We start from the raw sequence: 24,677 nt of genomic DNA on the forward strand, positions 1-24,677 counted from the left end.
GGAAGTGGGATTCAAAGCAGTGCCCCATTTGTGCATCTTAATATGTGGGGCTGCTCAGACGTGCACAAAAAGCCAGGCTGATTTGGGCTCCAATTATCAATATATTGTCCAAAACCAGTCTGAAGTCCATATCGTTTTTGACCTGGCAATCTATTGTGTTTTAGGGCTGGGTAATATATCGTACAAAACCAAGTCCTTATCATGATATCGGTTTCATAATTTTTGACCTGGCAATACACTGCGAATCATGGTATGTGCGCTTGCCATGCAAAAATCACAATGTGGGAAAAACCGTGACACCAGCCTGTGCCTCTGCACAACTGGCGATATATTGCGATGTTGAAAACCAGATCTTGTCCAGCCCTAGCTCCAATCCTATACAAACATACTTGGAAGTTAGTCCCATTCATCACAAAACTACTTATTTACAAATAAACATGACCCTATCACACTGTTTCTGAGTGGGGCAAGAACTACTGCAAATCTGAGGCTGTCCCACAACCCTACTTTTAAAATGCATCCAATTGTGATACTATCATATTAAATTAATGCTAACTTGCGATTAGGTAAAGGTAAAGGGACCCCTGACCATTAGGCCCAGTCGTGACCGATTCTGGGGTTGCGGCGCTCATCTCACTTTATTTGCCGAGGGAGCCGGCGTACAGCTTCCTGGTCATGTGACCAGCATGACTAAGACGCTTCTGTTGAACCAGAGCAGCGCATGGAAATGCTGTTTACCTTCCCGCCGGAGCGGTACCTATTTATCTACTTGCACTTTGACGTGCTTTCGAACTGTTAGGTTGGCAGGAGCAGGGACCGAGCAACGGGAGCTCACCCCGTCGCGGGGATTCGAACCGCTGACCTAGGCTCTGTGGTTTAACCCACAGCGCCACCCGCGACCCTAACTTGTGATTAGCAAACTGCTAAAAAAAAAAAAAAAGCTTTAAAATTTCACGTTAATGGATGTTGTGTTAGTTTCTTACCTGGAGGTGTGTAGGCGTCCATCGATGTTTGCACCACCAATGAACGTCGCTTGGATGGCATAGGCACTGCCATCTTCCTTTCTTTATGTTTTGCAAGAGCTGCCTGGACTGCTTCTGTATGAACATCTGGAATGAAAACCTAAATATCAGTTTGGAATGCCAGCAGGAGAGGTCACAAACACGGGCAACTGTGACCGTGTAAATTCCTTAGTCAGAGACATACTTATGCACCCTTCAAAACATTGCTTCACGTGTATTTGTTTTTCAGCTGTTTTTTTTTTAATTGTGTACACATTTTTAAATGTTTTTACATTTGTAATTGTTTATATATGCTTTACTGATTATATATATTTATAATAATAATCAGGAGGAAGATGAGGAGAAACCCAATTTTGCAGGGGTTCTCAGAGAAATAAAGCAGGAAGGCATGTATTGGACTAATGCTAAAATGTGTTACAATAACTAAACACACACTCTGTGAAACAAGTTCCAGTGCTAAGAATGGTTTATTGTATGGAAAAAGCTGAGCTACAGTGCAAAGAACACGCTTTACACGTTGATTATAACCTTTTCAGTTTGATTATTTGATTATAACCTTTTCAGTCTCTCTGGTTGCTAGTTGGCTGCTAGCTTCATTTGGTGGTTCTTCATTAGTTTTTGCTACTATTTGGATTTGGTTTTTTAACTGTTTTATTGTTTTTAGTGTATTGTAAACTATTCTGAAGTCACTTTTTGTAATCTAAAGCAGTATACAAATCTAAGAAAGAAAGACAGTTTGATCAGCAAATGCCGGGGCATAGTCATTCTCAACATATTTGCCTACAAAGCATCACTATATAGAAGGGATGAGGAAACTCTGGGGCTACAAATGCTTTTGGACTCCATTTCCCATGAGCCTCAGCCAGCATGGTGAATGGTCAGAGATGATGGGAGTTGTAGTCCAGCAACATCTGGAGTGCTGCAGGTAAGCCACCTCTACTATATAGGATTGGATTACTGTGTCACCAAATATTCAAACTCTACTCTATTAGAGCTCAAAGAAGTGATGTTCCTTTATGAGGGCTGCTCCTCTTTCTTCTGGCAAATTCACAAGTTAGTTTTTCCCACTATAAGCTTGTCTTCCATTCTGAATTTCTGCCTGTCATGCAGCTGTTAAAGCACAGCTGCACTGCCAGGGAGAAAAACAGGGGGTGTTAGCACTTCAACCCCAATCTGGAAAGTTTAAGTTAGTCTGCCATCCAACTTGGAACTTATCTGGAAACAAAGCATGACTAATCAGATGAAACATTGCATTTCAGACTTAATGCATTTTGTACTAGCAACAGAAACAGCCCAAGGATATCAGAGAAGCCCGATCACTTGCTGATCTTAGAAATATATTTTGCCTTATTGAATTGCTTCATAAAATTCACGGGATTGGATAAAGTTATAACTGTACTTAGCGGCCCACTGAAAGTTAGTGATGACTGACTTAAGACCCACTGATTTCAATGGCTCTACTCAAAGTATGACTGTATCTGGGTCTAACCTATACATCTTTCGAGAAATAAAAGGGAGACTGGTTGGAAAGCATCTAAATAAATGATCCAATTCTGAAGCCTGTGTTGGCTTTTATGCCATAAGTACAGAACACTTCTATAGTTGTATTAGCTAATAAAGGCTCAAAATTAGATCACAGCGAGTAGAATGCATTTGTGAAATAGCCTTTAAGATTATAGTCATGTTTCAGACAGACAAGCTCTCTTTGAAGACAAGTTTCTTTTGCTGAGAGACAGCAAGTGGGCAGGAATATGAAAAGAATAAGGGAAAACAGACATGGATTATGTTTTTTTGACACATAAACATGGATTAAGAAAAGTACTTGTATCTTGTTTGTTGTTTAAAGGATAAATTTTGAACCATCTTCACTGATGGAGGGTATGAAAGTATATTTCTAGTGTAATGCAACAATGATAAGGATACTAAGTTTACTGGGGAAATAGCCCCAATGAAAACAAAACAAAACAAAAGCGTTTCTGAATAAATATAGTGAGGGTGAGCTTATAAAAGCCAGGATGCTGAACACATTACTTGGAAATAAGATCAACCGAAAGCAACTGTACTTAACTGTCAAGAAGCTTGTCTGAAATTCAGTGAACCAGCCCAAGTTAGGAAACGCCACAAAACAGAAGCCGCAATACTTAGAATTCAAGTAATATAAAATCTTGGCTTTAACCGTTTATGCTCTCAGAAAAAGAGCTCAAGACCATTAATGCCAAGTTTCCAGACTACTTAAAGTACACTTCCACATACAGTTTTCCTTATCGCGTATTGAATTAATTGAAAAGAAGCCATGCCGTCTTCTAATATACAAAAGTGCAGCTTGCTCAGTCTCAGGGTCCTAATAAACAGGGAAAGGGGAGCTTTTTCCCACTCTGAGACTTGAAACATTGCTAACAATCTGGACTGGACAATGAGAGAGAAAGAGAGAGAGAGAGAGAGAGAGAGAGCGCAAACACCGGGGGGGGGGGGGGATCCAGTACAGTGGTACCTCGGGTTACATACGCTTCAGGTTACATACGCTTCAGGTTACATATGCTTCAGGTTACAGACTCTGCAACCCAGGAATAGTACCTCGGGTTAAGAACTTTGCTTCAGGATGAGAACAGAAATAGTGCTCCAGTGGCGCAGCAGCAGCGGGAGGCTCCATTAGCTAAAGTGGTGCTTCAGGTTAAGAACAGTTTCAGGTTAAGAATGGACCTCCAGAACGAATTAAGTACTTAACCCGAGACACCACTGTATTAGTGTAATATAGGGTTAGCATTTATTTTCAATTCCACATAGGTTAAATCAGGGTGTTAATACTCTACCCCACAGGTACTGTTCTGCGGAAGAATTCAGAATTATTATTATTTTTATCAGCAAAGCATTCTGCACACCAACATCTAACCCAAACACTTGTTTATTGGGAAGTCAAATAAAATTTTAATTAATTCCTAGTAAATATGCTTAGACCCATGGCCTACAATGGCCTATTGAACAGGCAGATAATAATGTATCTGCTCATTTTATCCAATGTATGTCCCTATTAACTTTTAAAAAGGATTTCAGGGCATTCCTTTGAAGACAAACCTCTGACATATAAACTGTTGTTTTATATCTGCTGCTACAGTTCAAATTGTATTTTCTCTGTTGCTTAGTTTGAACACAGAACAGCTGCTTTTCAGGGTTTTTTTACCCCCCAGGTTCCTTTATATTTTTTTAGAAATAGGGTTGCTATTGTTTTGTGAGGGTTTCTCTGCTTCTCCTGCCTGCTTCTCTCTCTTCTTAAGAAAAGCCAGAATAGAAAAATATGATCCGCTAAATAAAACATAACCACTCTGCTGTATGCTAGCAGATATTACCCTTCCGTTTCCTTCCCTTTGATCTTCTTTCCCTTCTTGGTTGGTTGGCTCATACACTGGATTCAGTTTGTGCTTCTTGCTATTCTTAGAGAATCAATATAAACAGTGCAAAATGAAGTGACAAGATTGGGAAGGCTAATTGCTTGACTTGCGCTGAGGATGTCTGCGCAAGATTCATTACTCAACCTGTCAAGCATTTATTCTAGGTGGCCTGATAATAAATAGTAAAAGTTAGGGATAAAGTAGATGTGGCTACTACTACTACTACTACTACTACTACTACTACTAAGCCAATGCTTTGCACAGTTTTATCCTCACAACAACCTGGAGAGGTGGATCACATGAGTAATAGTGAGCACCTCAAGATCACCAACAAGGCTTCATGGCTGTGCAGAGGTTTCAGTAAGATCTCCCTAGTTGACGTTCAGGGCTCTCCCTGTCCTTGAGGTCAGATTCTATGCATTCATGTAGAATGCAGGGTGGGGGGGTCAGATTTCAAGAGCCAAAAAGGGAGTGTGGGTGTGTGGGAAAAACTCTTTCCTGCATCCACTAATTAGCCCCTTCACCCATGAATGGCAGCCTCACTTGCTACTGGAACCCAGGTATGGGCTATACAGGAACAAGAAGATTCAGTTCCTCCAGCTCACATGTTTTTGCTCCTTAAACCGGACTCCCACTTCTTTCCATATGACTGCAGCAGATATGGGTTGAAACGCTGGGTCTATCTCTGTAAATGTCTAGTTATTTTTAATTCTGTCCAACACAAAAACATTTCCCATTTTATTTAACGCTTTTGCTCGTTGGGGCAGCTTCACACCATCATTTATGTTACCAAAATTTCACTACGTGGTTGGCTTTGGCCACAGGCACACTGCCAAATGCATAGAGAGATTATGAAGTGAGCTTGTGGTGATCAGAACTTCGGACAACAAAGGAGGGTAGTATTCTGCAGAGAATACAGGAAATGTGTCTCCTCATGTTCTACCAAAGCGGAAGTCCATTCAAGGATGAGGTCCATATCACCTGCAATATTTTGATGTTTTGCAAAAAGGGTGGTGTGTAAATTCTCTTCTAAATAAGTATTATTATCTTTCTCTCTCGTATCAAATCATATCATCTTGCAGTGCAGACACTGGATTGCAATGAAGATATCTGCAGTGGTTAATAAGGCAGTCACATTCCCACCTGCCTGTTTGCTTCCTAGTTCATCCATCTGCACCCCTTCCCCAAACCACCTGCAGTGGCAGCAAAGCTAGTTTCCAAACCTAACAACTCCTCTACTTCACAAAAGAAAATATAACTGCCTCAGAAGCATAAATAGCTTTATAACTTAATGATTCCTTGCAGGTTCTGCAACTTCCTAGATCCAGAGGAAACTGAACGTGCTCTCTTTAAGCATGGAAACAGTCTTCCTGTCTCTTATTGCATACAATAAACAAGGCTTTCCCCTTTACAGAAAAGACTTCCATATCTTGGTAATTTCAGCACAGTTCTAGAGACACAGAAAAAAACCCTAATGCACTGTAGCCTGTAGGTGATTTATTACTTCCACCTTGGCTCACAGCACTGCATGCCTTTCTCAGTACAATCAAGTGTTACCTAGTAAATATTTAAAGTTTCCATGTTAGTAGGCCAAGATTCTTTCAACCTCCTTATGAAGCCTGCCGTGTGACTGCAAGGGAACGAGCCTATTCATCATATTGCTTGGGACTCCTATTATTTTACTGCTTTAGCTAAAAAGTGTAAATTCATCCTGATTAATCTGGTGCAAACCAAATGTGGGACTTCTAAAGACATCAAGTTCAACCCTATGCATTTTACTAAATTATCTGTGATACATGTGTATCCTGTTTCTGCTTAAAGACCAGACTAGAGAAAGATATTCATCTCATTTCACCTTTTCGACACGGAAATCCTTCTCCTGCCAGTACTGTTGGCTTATTTCTAGGTCTGCCAGCCCCAATTTTTAGTTGATTAACCACCTGTCTTTTAACCAATTAAACGTAGACCACTTTGCACATTACCAAAAACCCTCTATATCGATTCTCTTTTTCCTGAGATATTGAGGATGCATATGTTAACTTACAATTTATTTGCTGCCTGAATGAAAGGCTGCCTGCAATATTTCTTCCTCTTTCCCTTACTACAGAAACACACCAGAATTAAAATGGAGGATGGGGTGGAGAGACAAGCAAGTGTTTCCTTAACCCACATCCATCATGAGTGGTACTTAAAACTAGTCCCCATCAACTACATTACTAGTGTACGATCTGATGCGCCATTAATGGAGAATAGTGGATAAAAGGCCCACACACAGGTGAAAGATGGTCTGGCTTACTCCTTCCCTCAACCCACCCCAGAGATAGCAGCTGTACAGTGAGGGCTAAACAGTGAAGTCCCTTCTTCCACATTGCTCACAGTTACGGACCAGCAGGGAGGCAAAGACTTGGCCTGCAGATCCCACTTATGCTGGGGCCTAGGAAGCATAAATATATGGCTCATTAGGGAGCCCGAGGCCTACATTCCATTGCAGATTACCTTTTTGGGGGGGACATCCACTTCCTCTCTCATACACGCTGACATATACATTTACAGACCTAAACACACTTTGTCACATTCATTCATTCCCTGCCCCCCTCCCCACAGCAATTAGGACTGAAAACTTCTCAATGCTAATTGCTCCAGGGGCAAGATGTTCACGGAAACTGCAGCACGCAGGAAGGAGAGGGTTAACTCCTTCCCTCCCTCGCTACCAAGATTAGCCAAAAGTGGAAGGCTCCCCACCCCACCCCCTGGTTTAATTGCCCCACAGGGCAGGGTGGTGTGGCATGGGCCACATGGGGAGGCCCCACAGACCACAGCTATCCTATGGGCTTGGGAAGGTTTACACACACCCCATGCCCTATGAGAAATGGGAAGGGTCTCATGTTGTCATGGCAATACCTATCATTACTGTACTCTCAGCAGAGCTGGAGTCTGCACCCTGCCCTCCTCACACAGGTAGCAGGGTTGCACCCTTAGCCGATTGCTCTTTTGATTAAGGCTTGCAGCCCTTTTCTCCCCCTGCGTTATGTGTGCTTTATTTCTGCTCTGGATATTCAGCTTTTAAAGAAGGCAGATATTGTTTGGGTGTCCCCCAGTTTGACAGCTGGCAAAAGCCTGGTGTTTTTTTCCCATGGAGAAGCCTAACATTCAATTCTGTTCCCAAATACATTATCTGGAGAGAGAAACAGCACACTGGCAGAGGATCATGCAACCACCTTCATATATCTGGCAGTGCTTTATAGCTATTTTGATATCCTATACTGCTTATAGAGAACTCATTCCCCCAAGTGCTAAATCCTTATGTAACAAGGATAGCACAGTCCACAAAGAGATTTTTTTGGAGGCTGATCAGAGCTTGGGGGAACCCCAAGGTTTGCAGAAATGCAGGAGATGTTGAAAGAGAAGGGGGAAGAGTAAAAACAGCCTAATTGAAGACTGAGCATGCTCAGTGGCGTGTGTGTGTGTGTGTGTGTGTGTGTGTGTGTGTGTGTGTCTGTGTCTATCTCTATCTCTATCTCTATCTCTATCTCTATCTCTATCTCTATCTCTATCTCTATCCTTATCTCTATCCTTATCTCTATCTCTATCTCTATCTCTATCATCTCTATCATCTCTATCATCTCTATCATCTCTATCTCTATCTCTATCTCACCAAAGACTGGCTAGGCATCCCATGCTAACCATCTGGATTCTGGCTACTGACTTCAATTAAACTTACAAGACAGAATGTCCAAACAACCTATAAATGGTGATAGCTTCATCTTTGCAGGTGGCGATAATACTAATATTTATTATTAATGATGAATTTAGGCAAATTCATCCTCCAAATATAAGTAAGAATCTAATACATATTTGATTGTTATGGGTTAAGTGAAACCTTACTTGGCCCGCTGTCATTGCTTACTAGAGAAATTGCGGATGCGCTTAGTGAGAATTGCTGGGAATGCTCAGATTTTAGGTATTATGACTATATAATTAATTTTGGTGCCAAGTGTCTATTAGCAACAGGATAATGACACGTGCTAATTGGTAGTGACAGGTGATAAAGCAGTTAATGTGCTATGATCAAAGCGGCTGAATTATAGGATTTGTACCCTCTTGTGTCTTCAGGGTCATTAGCCTACTGTTATCAAGTAGTGAGGTGGCTGGCGGTGCCATGGAAATTGATATGCTGATGCCATTAACAATCAATCCCTGAGAAAAGGGGGCCCACCCAGGGTACAGTCATTTATTTTGGATGTGGTTACTGGTTCTTCCGTTCTGGGGAGACATGCTGCTATGCCATGCATTCCTTTGCCTGGGCTGCCAACATTTTTACCAGCCCAATTATATTGGGTCTGTGACTATGGCTTGAACTGCAGAGATCGATTTATCTCCTTGCCAAGAAAAGCTCCACCAACTGATTTTTACAGAATAAGCTGCTGTAAAAGACACAGGAACAGAACCAGGCTGTTACTTCTGGTTAGTTGGCAACACTATATTTTGCTTACTTTTGTGACAAAGAGTAGCAATGCAATCCTATATGTGTCTGCAAGTCACACTGAGTTCAGTGGGGCTTTCTCCCCTTATACCTTATAAGTGGGTATATGCTTGCAGGGTTGCAAGCATATACCCACTCACTGAACCCAATGGGACCAACTTCTGAGAAGACTTGGAACTATAAAGGCTGCAAGTTCTGTGGTCAGTGGAGTTCTAGGTCCCTCTTTTGCAAACTGTCAGAAAAACAAAGGAACCGGAGCTTGAATCTGTGGAAGGAACGTACACAAATGCCCTCGGAAGTCACAAACTAGAAATATCCTCTTTTGAGAAGAAGAAGAGTTTGGATTTGATATCCCGCTTTATCACTACCTGAAGGAGTCTCAAAGCAGCTAACATTCTCCTTTCCCTGCCTCCCCCACAACAAACACTCTGTGAGGTGAGTGAGGCTGAGACACTTCAGAGAGAAGTGTGACTAGCCCAAGGTCACCCAGCAGCTACATGTGGAGGAGCGGAGACGCAAACCCGGTTCCCCAGATTACGAGTCCACCGCTCTTAACCACTACACTACACTGGAGAGCACCAATAATCTCTTGATGTTTTCTCCCCAGCTTCAGAGTTTCAGGCTACAACTCGAAGAAGACTTGCTAGAGAGCAATGTCTATAGAAACCAGTGGGGGTTTTTTTCCTGAGCAAATACGATTAAGATCATGCAAGCCAACTCTGTCTTCCTATGTACGAAGCAGCAGCTTGTGTTGCGCTTTGATAACAAACGACCAGCTTTTGCTGCAAGGAGCCACTGAGCGTGGGAAACAGTGCTTGGAGCACATGCTTGTGGGTGTCACAAGGCAGCAGCAGAGGCTCTGGGCCTGATATTTCAGCACAGGCCACTGATGTCATCCACTCAGAGCTGCATTGTTATCTACATAGCAGCTCTGTACCTACACAGAACTGAAGTAGCAAGCCTGGTGCTCTGCCACCTAATGACACTGTCACAAGATCCTCTACCCGTGCCTAACAATGCTCACTGGCAGAAAGTGGGAGTCTGCCAGCGAATTGCTGCATGTAGGAGTATCAAGCTCTGCTAGTCCCCAGCCTCCCGTCTCTCTGCTGCCCCTGTTAAATCTGTACCCTTTCAGCCAAGATGGGATGTGCTGCCCAAACATCAGGAGCAATGCTTCATCAACTTTACTCCTCCCTAAGATAAGGAAGGGAATTTTAACTCTGTGCAAGACTTTGCTACATTATGCAGGGGGTGGGTTACATTAGATCTGGGGAGTGGGGAGCAGGGTAAGAGACAGATTAGGATCTACCGGTAGATTTCCGGGTGATCTGTGGTAGATTGTCACTACCTACCCATTGCTTAACTATAGCAACAGCAAAACTCTTTCCTACTTAAATGAGGCAGCTTAAGTGAAGAAAGGCAAACCAAACCTCAGTTCAGATCTCATACTGGGGGGGGGGGGATCATCAGCTTATAATGGGTTCAGAGGACACCCTGGTCTTTAATTCTAACTGTATGCCTTTTGCACTTGGTTCCGATTGGTAGAACTTGGGTAAAAAGGTAAAGGGATCCCTGACCATTAGGTCCAGTCGTGACCGACTCTGGGGTTGCAGCACGCATCTTGCTTTATTGGCCGAGGGAGGAGGCATACAGCTTCCGGGTCATGTGGCCAGCATGACTAAGCCGCTTCTGGCGAACCAGAGCAGTGCACAGAAACGCCGTTTACCTTCCCGCCGGAGTGGTACCTATTTATCTACTTGCACTTTGATGTGCTTTCAAACTGCTAGGTTGGCAGGAGCAGGGACTGAGCAACGGGAGCTCACCCCGCCGCGGGGATTCGAACCGCCAACCTTCTGATTGGCAAGCCCAAGAGGCTCAGTGGTTTAACCCACAGCGCCACCCACGTCCCTTAGAACTTGGATAGGACTTTGGAAAAACAAAGTAGATCCCGCAGGTTGGAAGCCCACCCTGGATGGGAAGACCTCCACAGTCCCTTCCATGGTTCTATGGTTCTACATGCTCTGTGTGCAAAAGGTTCCAGGTTAAGGCTTGGCATCACAAGATAAAAAATTACCAATTAGGTGGGAAAGAAGAATGTCTACATACTTGACAGAGACTGATAGTTCTATGCATGCAACAGCAACAACAGCATGAAAAAGGCTTCTTTCTGCTTATGTGCTATGCAATGATGTAATCTGGGAATCTTTGGATTTTGGGGACAAATAAAATGGGGAAAAAAATATGTATGCACTTATTCCCCCCCCCCCCAGCAGTGGTTAAATATTAACATGGTTAATATGATGCAAATGTATTTAAACAGAGGGGCTCTTTTTCAGCCTGACACTGCTGTAGTTTTTCCACATACCTGACCGATAGCGCTCATCACGTGACCCTGAGGACCTGCGTCGGTGGTATCGAGAGGAGGAGGAAGGGGTAACGGGAGTTCGCCGTTCTTGTGGCAGTGCCTGATCCACGCCTGCATTTGGGGGAGGAAGAGGGGGGAAATTAGACTTTGTTGCATTATGTACACTTTTATTTTTCTTAACAGCCTGCCCAGCGATAAGGATTGTGCAAATCAGACAAAGAACTATTATGTTGTTATTATTTTATAATACTATTGATACTTGATGTTTTCAGTACTAGGATTTAGGTTCATGGATGCAGACCCTGAAATTCATCTACTTCGATCAGCTGCAGTTGTTTATTTTTATTTATAAAAATAATTATATACCACTACCCATTTTTTTTAAAAAAAAATCATAGCAGTTTACAACAGTTATACATTGAGGCAGAACGATCATATCCCAGCTCTTAACTCTGGAGGTCATATTTTATCTGGTGTACAGTATTCACAGGAAGATCTGACTTATGAAGCAGGGAGAATTATGCTAGAGGGACCCCCAAAAAATATAAAGAGTGCATGTGCAACCTGTTGGTGCAAAGGTTCAAGTGCAATGTAAATTGTTCCAAGTGCCAGAGTAAATTGCAGTATTGAGACCAAACACCCAAGATGATACAATAACTCAGGAGACTGAAACTATTTGGGCGTCATCCCTAAAGTAAGGCTTTTGTTTGTAACAGATGTTGGATAGAGAAGGAACCTGGCAAGATCAGAATGGGAGAACAGCTGTTGCGAGGTGCAACCCTCAAGAGAACTGAGGACCCTAACGTAGACTGGTGCAACACATGCAGATTAACTGAAAATCTCAATACAATATATGAAGTCTTATGTGCCAAACAGACCAATGAGCTTGCAAGCTACCTGTGGTGGCGCAAGAATCATTGGGAAGCTACTGCGAAAACGGGGCTATATGGGGGGTAGCCACTGTAGTGACCTCCAGAAGTTATTGGACACCCACCAACCTCAGCCAGCATGGCAAAGGCTCATGGATGATGGAGACTGTAGTCTAACAACATCTGGAGTGCAACCTGTTGGCTGTCCCTGAGATAGATAAATGAATAGTCTGACTTGGTATAATGCATTTTCCTACAATTACACTGCTGGTGTGAGATTGTCTTGGGCTGCAGTATCAGTAAATTTCCACAGGATTGGGTGTCAAATCAAACAAATCTAGATGCCTCAAGAAAGTGAGCTATGGAACTCGCTATGCAATCACCAGTGCATGGAGACATCATCACCGAGCTTTTCCAAAATAAGAACTCCCCAGCTCTTTAGCTCAGCAACCCCCATCTGCTATCTCCAGATGTTACTGCCTCCCATTCGTTGATGGAAGACGATTCTATATACAGGACTTATGAAGAGTCTTTATCCAGAATGTTTGATGTCTTGCGGCATTTGAGGAGAGACAACATTAAGGGCATGTGTCGTAGTAAGCAGGGAACGGAAGGATACGAAACACATGGGATGCACACCACCGTGGCAAAGAGTTAAAAATAAATACTAGCTAATTGAAATAATCAGCTGAGCAGCTCTTTCCAAACAGCATCATGTGGCTGTGCTAGGAGCAGGCGACAGCTCTATTTTCGGTCGACAAATTAGATACTATGGTGATATGAACCACAGGGGACAAAAAAAGCAACTCCGGTTATTGAAATGTAGGTAGTCCATGCCGGCCGTGGTGAAAAAAGGGACACTTCTAATACCACAGTTGCACACCAAAGTATACCGCCTGAGTGCTACACCCCAACCTATTGTGAATTGCTGAAAACTTATCTACTTGATGCAAAAAAATATATAATCTGATTTATAAATAAAGGGGGTGTTAGTTCTTCTACTTAAAGGCATACTATGCATTTTTAAATATTATACACTGGTGGGAAGGAACATACTCAGTGGTAGAATACCTGCCTTGCATGCAGAAGGACTTAGGTTCAGTCCCTGGCATCTCTAGTGATGAAACCTGGAACCGCTACCAGTCAATGTAGACATTACTGAGCTATATGGACCCAACAGTCTGACTCAGTATAAAACAGCTTCCTATGTTCCTAACTGAGGTGGTGGACTTGTAGCCAGGAGCTCACAGTTCTGCCTCATTGACCCAGCATCTCTCCTCCTCTGAAAGTGTCCCTATTTTCAACTGTGAAATACTGGAGGTGCTGTCAGTTGTTGTTGTTTAGTCGTTTAGTCATGTCCAACTCTTCGTGACCCCATGGACCAGAGCACGCCAGGCACTCCTGTCTTCCACTGCCTCCCACAGTTTGGTCAAACTCATGCTGGGAGCTTCGAGAACACTGTCCCACCATCTCGTCCTCTGTCGTCCCCTTCTCCTTGTGCCCTCAATCTTTCCCAACATCAGGGTCTTTTCCAGGGAGTCTTCTCTTCTCATGAGGTGGCCAAAATGTTGGAGCCTCAACTTCAGGATCTGTCCTTCCAGTGAGCACTCAGGGCCGATTTCCTTCAGAATGGATAGGTTTGTTCTTCTTGCAGTCCATGGGACTCTCAAGAGTCTCCTCCAGCACCATAATTCAAAAGTATCAATTCTTTGGCGATCAGCCTTCTTTATGGTCCAGCTCTCACTTCCATACATCACTACTGGGAAAACCATAGCTTTAACTATAGCTTTAACTATATATGCTGTCAGTAGTACCAAACAAAATTGCCGGCAAACTTTTCTCCTTTGCATGCCGACATTCCTGTAAAACTGCATCTACAAAAATTAGTGCGATAAACATTTTCATTCTCGTTGGAATTGGTTCTTCTTCCTGTGTGCTTTTCTTTTAGTGGTCAGCATTTGGTTTTTGGTTTTTTCAAAAGAGTGTCCACACACAAACATTTCTCTGGCTTATAGCTCTAAAATGGGAAATGTCTAATTCAATTTGCTGCCGTTATTAAAGGTCAAAATAGGACGCTGGATTCAAAAGCTCCTTTCTACATTCCCGCCTCCCCCCCCTCCAAATAGGAGATATAAGTATCGCTTCATGGCTTGTCCCTGATTTTTCCTTCAAACAATGGAATTGGAATGCAAACTGCTATTAGGCACTCAGCAGGGCAAGTCAGAGCCAACGCAAGGAAGGAAGAAAAAAGAAGTCGTCTAAATTTCTCTGCCCAGGGTAATACAGAGCACAAAAACATGAAGCCTTCAGGATGCAGACAGAGACACAAAACTGCTGCAGAATATTAAATGCCAAGAAGTCAGTGGAGTGTTGCTGTCAACAACAAGGTGGTGTTGAGGGAGGCATCGCTCACCTGCCTGGCACTGCGAACGCTGCAACCTACTAAATTACATGGATGAGGTTTACAAAAGCAATATATTCTTATTTACAGGGCCAGGCGATACATGGAATGTAAGGGCAACCTATGGACACAGAGGGCTTCCACCTGATATGATCTGTACACAAGGCCCTACATGTCAGGCTATGTTTACATGGAGGAAAGGGAAAGCCTAGCAGGCGTTTGAGGAGCGAGTGTGTGCGAGAGTGGGGAGGACTTTCACTCCCCCCCCCCCACAGAGGACTACATTCTGCAAAGTCATGCAATGATATCTCACTGGATCCTCTCCTGGTCTGTTTTCCATAGATCTCACCATGGTGGGAGCAAGCCTAAGAAGGAGCAAAGCCGGCTCTCTCTCAGTGAGGACAGGAGATGGTGCATCTTGAAGCTCTCTTAATCTGAGCAAACTGAGTTGTGCTTGCTTGATATTTAGATGCCCGGGGGGGGGGTGTACTTTTAAAATAGGATCAAAATGACTAAAATGAACGTACTGTATACATAAATAAATGCACATATTTAGCTTTGCACTTTGTATTGTGTCCAGAGTGAGACAATGCAAAAGGAGTCCTATCCTGAATGCTCTCTAATTTTGTTCCCCTTTGTCCATAAAAAAGCAACCTCAAAGACAACGCTGGCATTGATAATGCTTGCCTAACGCGACCTAGTGAATTCAAGCCAAAGTGGCCTTTGGGTTCACATGCCTGAGTCTTAGCCACTGGTTCATCAAAAAGAGAGCTGTATAGCTTTACTATAAGCATCCCACCTTGTTAAAAAAAGGGAGGTGGGGGACACATCCTTGACTCATCACTGAATTATAAATAAGTTATAATTCTTCAGGTCTTAAGACAAAGGCTTTATTGTCCTCGACACCTTCCAACAAGAACGCAATGAAACAGTCAGCGCCTACAGCTGTTTGCGGTGGTATGTTCTACGTTGAAAATACCATCAAATGCTGGACGACAGGGGAAGGAAGTTGGGGATCTAAACAGCCCCCCCCAAAGTTGCCAGCAAATGTAAAATTCAGACAGCAAACTGTTTGAGCAGCTGTTTTGGCATGAGATGGGACAGGGAGAGGGCACATGACAGTGTGTCGTGTTGAGGAAGGATTCATTTTATTGCCACGTTGGGGGGCGGTGTGTGTCATGGGTGCTGCTGATCCCAAAGGATCTGAGAATGGAGGAATAGCAAACCCATCATATAGACATTCATGTCTTCCTGCATCTTAATTCCTCTCCCCTCTCCGCCAAGCCAGTTCTTGGGTCAGAAGTTGTGTTGAGCAGCTGTCTTTGAGAAAGGGCTTTGTGATGTCATGCACAAATAAAACTCTTCATTTTCAGCACTCAGCAACAGAAGCAGAAATGCGGGTGTCCTTGTGGTCAAGCAAATAGCAACTGCAGATCATGCTCTTTTGTATATTGAGTCCGCATGTGATCTGCACCAGAGACATGTGCTTCTTGTAAGAAAACAGGCGGTGTGTGTTACAGTTCTGGGACATCAAGGGTGCCCTTTTATTATTTGACCTCTTCAACTAGCCACATCAAATATATATCCCAAAGCCCTTAAAAAAAAAAAAATCAGATGAAATAATACCTTTCTTAATAGGCTTGTTAAAAACACACACACATAGATATAGAAAAAGATATGCATATATTTTTTGTGCTCACCAAAGCGAAAGTAAAAGAGAGGCCGGTTTGCCGCCGTGTTGTGTGGGGCTGTGCGCTCTCTAGCTGCTGCTTCCCGGATGTCACAGACCCCAATGTTGCTAGTGCGCAGCGTCCTTCTCGTGGCCCCTTCATTGTGCTGTAGTCTACACCGAACCGCAGCAGCTCCATTCGCCGCTGTAACAAGTTGAAAAAAACTAATTAAGTCACGTTTTAGTTTTTTTACATTTGTTACAGCAACGGATGGAGCTTCTGCCCCCATGCAGTGAAATGTGTGCAACACGCAAGCCCACGCGCGGGCACACACACACACACGTGTACACACCCCAGGCACATACAAACACTACAGTACGGAGCCACAGAATCAATTTCCCACTCTGCCAACATTGGTGTTTGTAATGTCAGCAAAGCAGCAGCAAGAGGACTGGATGCTGGGACAGTGGGGAACTGCCTTGTGGTTTTACTGTCAGTCTGGTGGGCACATTTGCACCAAAGGGGGAAAACATCTTACCCCAACCTTCCCGTCCCCCCCCCCCCAAAAAAAATCTATGTGGTAAATTCAGCCACATCATTTTAAAGATAAACAAAAAAGTCTCTCTCTGAAATGCGAGGTCAAATACCCAATGTTATCAATGCTTTCATTTCCCAAGGGATTATGGCGAACAAATGAATGATTAAAACAGGCCACAGACCGTGGCTCCAACCATTCTGCAACTCCACTTGCATTTAATGACAATTTGTTGTGGGGCGGGGGCGACAATTGCCCATTCTTATGAATCGAGGGTAAAGAGAGTCTCCCATCGTATGAAAACACCAATTTTGTCTGGAAAGGACTGGAGACACATATATAGGAACGAACAATACTACAAACACATTAAAGAACTTCTGACTTAAGAAAAAACAGGCTGTAACTTTAACGTATGTTCATCTTGTTGGCACAATAAAAACAACATACTGCAACATGGGTACCCTCTGTCCTTTTCACATTTCCACAAAAGAGTGAACATTTGCTTCAACAGCATCCTTATAACCTTGTTTTATAAAGAACAAGTTTATAGCCTTTCTGGCTACGTATATATGTATTAAAGTGTGTTAATAGTGTTGCTGAGCTCTCAAAAGACAGAGCAGTGATGGAACAAGTTTTCCAGGGGCTGGGAGCAGAGATTTAATACCCTTCATTACAGTTCCTTATCTGTTCCCATGACTGGCAAAAGCAAATTAAATTAAATTATGCAGAGTGTTTAAAATGGCAGGATGAACTATGGAAAGAAGACAAAATTATGTTTGCATAAATTGAATAATATAAATAAGTGGTATAACTGAGTTTTCCTAGTGTACAATTTCTATTATCTTGGCACAGATTTCTTTTCTCTCAACACTGGACAACATATACAGTTCTGATTATACATCTGTGTGCACTTATGTACAAAACTTTTCAGTATTATTTCCAAGCTTGTACCTGCAGGATCAAGAGAACAAGGAGGAAAGGCTTGATTATTTCCACTTAAACTTAATTACTAACTTTAATTTCTACATTACACTGAAGAAGAAGCCCTAACGCAACAAGATAATGAGAAACAGGCACTGGACTTTGTATACTCCATGTAGTGCAGAGATAGTAAACCTGTGGCCTCCAGATGTTGGAGTACAACTTCTATCAGCCCCTGCCAACCAAATCAAAAGTCGAGTTGAGGAGAGTTGGAATCCAACAACATCTGAAGAATCAGAGGCTCCCTATTCCTGGTGTGCTAGCTTTTATTTTCTTTTTTTAAGGAGGTGTGGTGTCCACATGATTAACTTCTCCTCTCTAAACCAAAATATATTCTACATTAAAAACTAGATATCAAGGAGAAGAGTTCTAGCTCAAACTAGCCCTGTTTTCTATGTGGAGAGTTTTGATTTGATTTGGATTGGAGCTACATTTCATTATATCAACCCCCATCCGCAGTACTAAGTTTCACCACCTCAGGTGAGAAGCAGGCATGAGTCTGACCCTGTTTCAGTCAGCCAACACATTCAACTTGAACTTGGGCTCCCTGCCTGGAAGACCTGCTATTGCGTAACTACAACTTAAGGATAGTAACCACTCTGTCTTAGCACTCTGTGGATTCAAAGCCTGACCTGAACAGAATGCCCTGTGGTGCCACAACCACAGCAAGTGGAAAAAAGCTGGGGGGGTTGCCGAGTCTCCCCTCATGTCTCAACATATCACGAACCAAGGAGAAATTGCCAAAGGGAAAAGAAGCTTTTAATGATGGGGTGTTTAAAAATATTGGAAATTCCACCACAATGACTCCATTGCAACAAGACTGTAGCAAGGCTACATGTTCTGCCACTCTGTAACATGGGAACTGGATATTGTGTTTACATAGCTATATATCTATATATTACATGACTCCCGTTTTTTAAAAAGCTCCATAGAACTTATAACACACTTTCATATATACATCCAATTATAATTCTCCCTGTCAGTTTGCATATTTTCCAGGTAATTTGCAGTAGTACACATGAGTGGAAGAGTGTATTCCACCCCCTTTTAAAGTTCAAGTTTATTAGGCCTGGGGAATGAAAATGTTAATGTGGTATGCTCTTTACGTGGCACCCTAGCCCCAAGCAAAGAAATCCCATTTATTTAAGAAGAAAAAATGGCAACTGGTGGGGGCTAAAATCCCAACAGATATGACCAACATTCCATCTAGCCCACCATACTGTCTCTGATATTGGCTATCTTGATATCCCAGAGATGCAAGCCAAGATGGATATAACCATCCCCGTTCTTTTGCTTGTCAGCATTTGATAATATGAGGCATCTTGCCTCTGAAATGAAACTTGATGCCATCTAATTAGGTTTTAAATAAGGGCAAGAACTTCTTATCCTTATCTCACAAAACGGTAGAGCCTGCCTCGTCAATTGTACAAGGTCATATACCGTTGCATCAGAGAACAGGCAGGAGAGAAAACAGAAGACCACCCCCCCCCCCAAAGTTGGATGATCTTGGTGCCGGAGTCATCCCAACTCCTTTTCATTTGTTGTATGCACGTCTATTAAAGTTTGCATCACCCCAAAATGATTATAGTTGTGGCCCACAGCCTTGCAACGCTGGAGTGCCTAGGTATAAGCCACTTTAATCCTAATTGACTAGGATTTTGCTGCATGCATGATTCATTTCTGAATCCATTCCTGCTGGTGATCACTACTTCTGGGTTTCCACAAGTGAAATCTTAAATGGGGAGGGGATCCTTCTGCATATTTTATATGTTTATGTTCAATGTTTGCCCTCTGGTTCAAGTGTTTATTCCTAAATAGTTTGCTTCTTTCGTTGTTTAAAGTTTACCAAAAGGAATTTAAAATCTCATCCAGTATGTGCACCAACCACTTAATTATACAAGGAGATGCACATTTCTACATGAGAATTGGCTGGTGGGGAAATCTACATCCATTGCATGTCAGCGACAGGTTCCTTTGTGCCTCAGATAATCTCCCCCAAAGACACACATTAATATTCTGGCTTAATGATCAATACACACGACAGCTCCATGCATTGCTTGTACATTTCTACATACCCGGAGGTTGTGGCAAGTAGGCCCCAATTAATTTTGATCTCTTCTTTTCATAGCCCTTCTGTGTGATGTCACCTGCCAAGGAAAGAAAAGAGAAATCAATAAGAGCTTGAATGAAGACACAGCCTGCCTGCTTAAGTTGAGGTACCATACACTTTGCCACTGTTTGTCTTGATGATTGTAATGAACAAACAATTGAAAGCATATTACGTTCATTCTGCCTAGAAAAATCTAATTTACACTGCAGACATTTTTGGCAACTAAACACCCAGAGTAGTTTATACCGACGGGTGGAGATTCCAAGAACCGAGAGGGTTGCATTGTCATTCAGATACTCTGCCACACAAAACTACATCAGCCTTCATTAAGTTAATCAACAGTGGATTATATAGAATGCTTGGGACGTAATGGCTGGCAAAAGACATTACCAATTAGCATTTCCTCAACTATTAATGGGATTCTTTAATCAGGCATGAAGGGCACACAAAAGATTTGGAACTGTTGGTGAACTATTTAAATGACAATATAAACATTTGGCTAAGCTTCCAAGCACTATTTCAAGACAAAATGCAAAGCAGAAGCACATCGTACTTCCCACGATCAAGCTATAAAAAGACAACATTTCTATCCCTTCAGCACTGCGGCTAGGATGAGCTTTCTGACAGGTAAAACGAAATGCACAAACCCTATGTGCTCAGATGCATGAAGCCCCCCCAAAAGAAGAAAAAGATTAGAACCTTAGTGTATTGCTTTGATAAATTAAAATGTTTAAGCATAGGTCATGATATGGATTTTAATTTTATTTTGGCAGTCTTTTCATTAAAGACAATTGCCCCAGTATAGCCCAATTCATATTCTGCTTTATTCTCGGGTCTGAATATAGATGTGTCCTTCAGATCAGGATCTCTTAATTCAGCTACTAGAAGCTGGAGCCTGGAGGGCAGGGATGCAGTAAATAGAAGGGCAGACTCCTAGCATTTTCACCAGGACCGGCCAATCTAGAGGCGCTGCATCGGCTTCTGTTATCAGCAGCCAACGTTGCACATTCCTGTTTCCTACCTCAGAGATTCCAGCCTCAGGACATAAGGTAGGTACTTCAAGCAACTAAGTCCCTTTGCTCAAGCGAGCAAATGAGACTTTTCATCCCACTGAAGTTTAAGCTGAAAATATTATTGGCATTCTCAGCAGTTGGCTGAGCTGACGTGATGGAAGACAACACCGCAAATGCTCAGAGGACCAAGAACTCGGCAAGGAAAGCTTCGCCATCCAGGTTATTTATTTATTTTAAAGAAAGGGATAGCTATCTCTCTGGCTGGACTTAAAACCTCATATAGGGTTTACTGAAAGGAAATCTATGTGGGATGGGCTGCATTGATGGGGATAAGGCCTTAGAGCATAAGAAGCCTAAGTGGCCAAGAGCCCAGAGCCACATAGCGGAAGGAAGTTGGGGGATATATATAAGAGCATCAGGGGAGGGAAGCATAGTTGAGAAAAGAAGGCCTGGTGGGAGGCAAGGGGTCATAGGGCTGCCAGGTGTAGGTCCTGGGTGGACTCTGGTGCTTTAGGAATTGAATAAAAGGGGGGATTCTACCACTATTGTTGCTTCCACATCCTTGCAACGTTTGGTTTGGTAACAGTAAGGCGGTAGCAATGGCAAAGCCACAATAGACTGAGATACTGAATTTCACAGTTTTCACATCACATTGGGAAATAATATTTGCCGTCTTTGAGGGACAAGAGCACATCACATCTGCTAAGATTTTTTATTTTAATGCAGAGGGATGTCTGGATCGCAGGAAACCCGACTGACTTCTATTTTATACTATGATATTGATTATAAATCGTTTTCTTGCCTGCTGAAGAGATTGTGTCTCTTCCCACAGGAGCAGCTTGCAGCAAGAAATACAGGAAGAAAGTGGATGATGCGCTGTGTCTTTAACACTTGTATGGTTGGTACAAATTAAATAGGGTAAGCCTTTTCTAGTATAGAAATACAATTATGCTAACATTATGTATAGCAGCTATCTTGTTACTTGTGTGTGCCCCCCTGATTTACTTTTGGACAGTACTTTAGCGCAGCAGCTTGTAACATTCTGAAAGCCAAAGAGAATTTGCCAAGGGTGAACTAAAAAAGTTCATCGGATGAACTTGAACTGGTTTGTTTTGCAAAAGGATGAACTGGAACTAATTTCCTTTTTTTCGATCTTCAACAAATTCCTTTTTAAAAATGAATTTTCCAAGCACTACTGAGACTACATGCAACAAAGCACAGAAAGAAGACTGGAATTAACCTCCCCCAGAAGAATTAGAAAGCTGCTTTGTTTCCCCCCACCTAGTTTAAATACTTCACTCAGTGACCCAGTCCCCTTTCTGTGGTCATATTGATCCCAGTGATGTTGTTTTTTAAATTTAGGTTTCAAAAGGGAAATGCAGGCAGCAGGTGCTTAGGCGCTCATTAATATACAGTGCATGCAATGTGGCATTACAAAATACATTTTCTGAACTCCCCCCCCTCGCCCCCCATAGTGCACAGACAACTCTATCCAATGTATTTTTGCAAGGTCTTGCTCAGAGCTGTGTTTATTAAAAAAACGTGCACACACAAACAGGAAAGTAATATCCTGCTTTCATTTGAAGATGCTATTAAGGAAAACATTAACCGGACGGAGCATATGTTTCATCACACTTTTCTTTTCCTTTGCAGAATTATACTTCTGGCATATACCGAAACACAACCCGAAGAAGGGATGACAAGGAAATAAAACTAGTTATTGAAAGCAAGATCCTACATTTTGGTTTATCACTAACTGCAGAAGAATCGGGGAGGGTATAATCTATTCCCTAGCGGCCAGATATGGAGAAGAAATGACCAATGGACAGTCTATTCCTGTGGATAGTTAGGACTGCTTGCATGTAGAGAATAGTGCCACATGAATAAGCCCCTAGATCAGTAATTTCCAGGCTGATTGTTCCTCTGGGAAGCCTGCAAGGTGGACCCGGGAGCAACAGCACTCACCCCACTCTTAATTCCCAGCAAATGGTATACAGAGGCATATTGCCTCCAATCGTGGTGAATAGCCTTCACATTTAACGTAACACAACCTTATTTCAGATAATACAAGGTATTTAATAGAATTATTAGGAGGAACTATATATCAGCGAGAGAACACACTCTTCACATAAAGCAGAACCCCCTGCCATTTCTCCAGTTAAAAAGGGGGATCGGGTAGCAGGTGATGTGAAACACCTTTGACTGGAACCCCGAACATCTATTGCCGGTCAGAGTGGGCAACCGTAGTCTATCTAGATGGACAAAATAGTCTAACCTGTACAAAGGCAGTCTCTGACAGCAGGCAAATTCTACCTGTACGGCCAAAACATTTACTGCCGGAGAGTGAAAAATCAAATGCTTCCCCAAAAAATTCAAAAATAAAGTGAGTGCACCAGCTATCAGAAACCTGGGAAACAACACCCTAGAGTTGTCTCCAGTTTGAACCCAAACAATTCAGTTGCAATATACCACACATAAAGAACCAGACTGGAGACAGAATTTTCCATTAGACCTGCAGGCAAGAATATGAATACTATACAAGGTTGCGGTGAAGATTCGGATACTTGGGCAAAATAATAATACCAGCACAACCCTTCTCGAAAACTGTATCCCAAGCTGTGGATATTATCGGTGATTGCCTTCCTCCTTCCCTCCCGAAGCCATTCTATCCTACAGATTCAAGTTCTTTACAGCTTGTTTGCTGCTGATGACTCAAATTCCCTGTCAGCATCTTGGCAAGAGAGATTCGAATGAAACAATGCTCCTCATAAACTGAGCGCTATGACTCACTGATTTCTCCCACTGATGATGCAGACAGTCTCTCTGTCTGCCCTTCCAAAAATACACAAGGGGACAAGGGGTTGCAGTTGGGAGGAAGCAAATCTGTGAAAGTGTTAAGGGGAGGAAAGGCATCAAAGGGAAACTTGATGCATTTTGTAGCCTAATGGAGACTCAAGCCAGGATCAGAATAACTGAGAAGCAACATCCCACATGTCTAAAGGAGCTTTGGGCTAAGAGAACAGCCTCCCCTCCCGTCCCCCCTTGGCAGACCAAGTGGGCCCTTACAAAACCTAAATTCGCTCTCTGAATCCCAGCTTTTGGATTGGAAATGTGTGATCGAGTACCACAGCTCTCTTATCCAACACAGCATTATCTAATATTGTTTCAGTTCAGTAAAACTAATCCCATCTGTATTTACAAGAAAAATGCTGGATCGAACAGTTCAGAGGAAATAACAGGATTTGTACAGTACCGCTGTAGACATTAATGCATGCAACAACTTCTCTGAAATAGAGAATTTATTGTAGCTTCAAACTTTCTAAGGTTCTTCTTACCCACATTAGCCCAGTGGTACTAACTTTTCTTCTTCTTTCCTACAAGCTAGTCAGATAATGGCTGCATTTTAGTAATAAGTGACTGTAATGACTGCATTTTTCAAATTTTGAAATGTATAATATACTCAGATTTCGCCTAAGAGTATTAAAAAGGTTAAACATCTTTTACTGCTCTTTTGTTGCAACTACCTTCTAAAGAGGTCCTAAAAAGGATAGGCAACTTTTACTATTCACATTCCTTGGTAATGAAATCCAAAGAGCATTCCAGAAAATATTAAAATGCCTTTATATGTTAAGCCTGGTTACTGTATCCTCAAGTCAGTAATCCACAACCTATTCTTCTGCACAAAATAAACTTACAGTGCACATACAACATCTTACAATTGCTTTAGAGAAATGAAACTAAAATAATACGTACAGCGGCCGATTTAGTTTATGCATATTTTTCTACTTCCTCTACTCTGAACCTCCCCACCCCTCTGGCCTCCCAAATTATTAACGTTTCTA

At 42.4% G+C, this 24,677-nt stretch overlaps 1 protein-coding gene across 6 annotated transcripts in view; it reads right to left on the reverse strand.

The window, feature by feature from the left end:
* The window catches only part of DIP2C (disco interacting protein 2 homolog C), a 293,125-nt gene that overhangs the window by 100,405 nt on the left and 168,043 nt on the right, over positions 1-24,677 (reverse strand). For 4 of the 6 annotated variants that reach the window (XM_080973976.1, XM_080973975.1, XM_080973974.1 and 1 more), the window contains exons 2-5: positions 19,788-19,859; positions 16,227-16,400; positions 11,257-11,367; positions 984-1,109 (exon numbers count right to left, since the gene is read on the reverse strand). In XM_080973976.1, coding sequence (XP_080830102.1) covers positions 984-1,109; positions 11,257-11,367; positions 16,227-16,400; positions 19,788-19,859 — 483 coding nt within the window. The remainder of the gene's footprint in view (positions 1-983; positions 1,110-11,256; positions 11,368-16,226; positions 16,401-19,787; positions 19,860-24,677) is intronic. The other 2 variants (XM_080973978.1, XM_080973979.1) reach the window with 1 other exon arrangement.

The sequence above is a fragment of the Podarcis pityusensis genome (assembly GCF_964106645.2).
Source record: "Podarcis pityusensis genome assembly, chromosome: 12".
NCBI lineage: Eukaryota > Metazoa > Chordata > Lepidosauria > Squamata > Lacertidae > Podarcis > Podarcis pityusensis.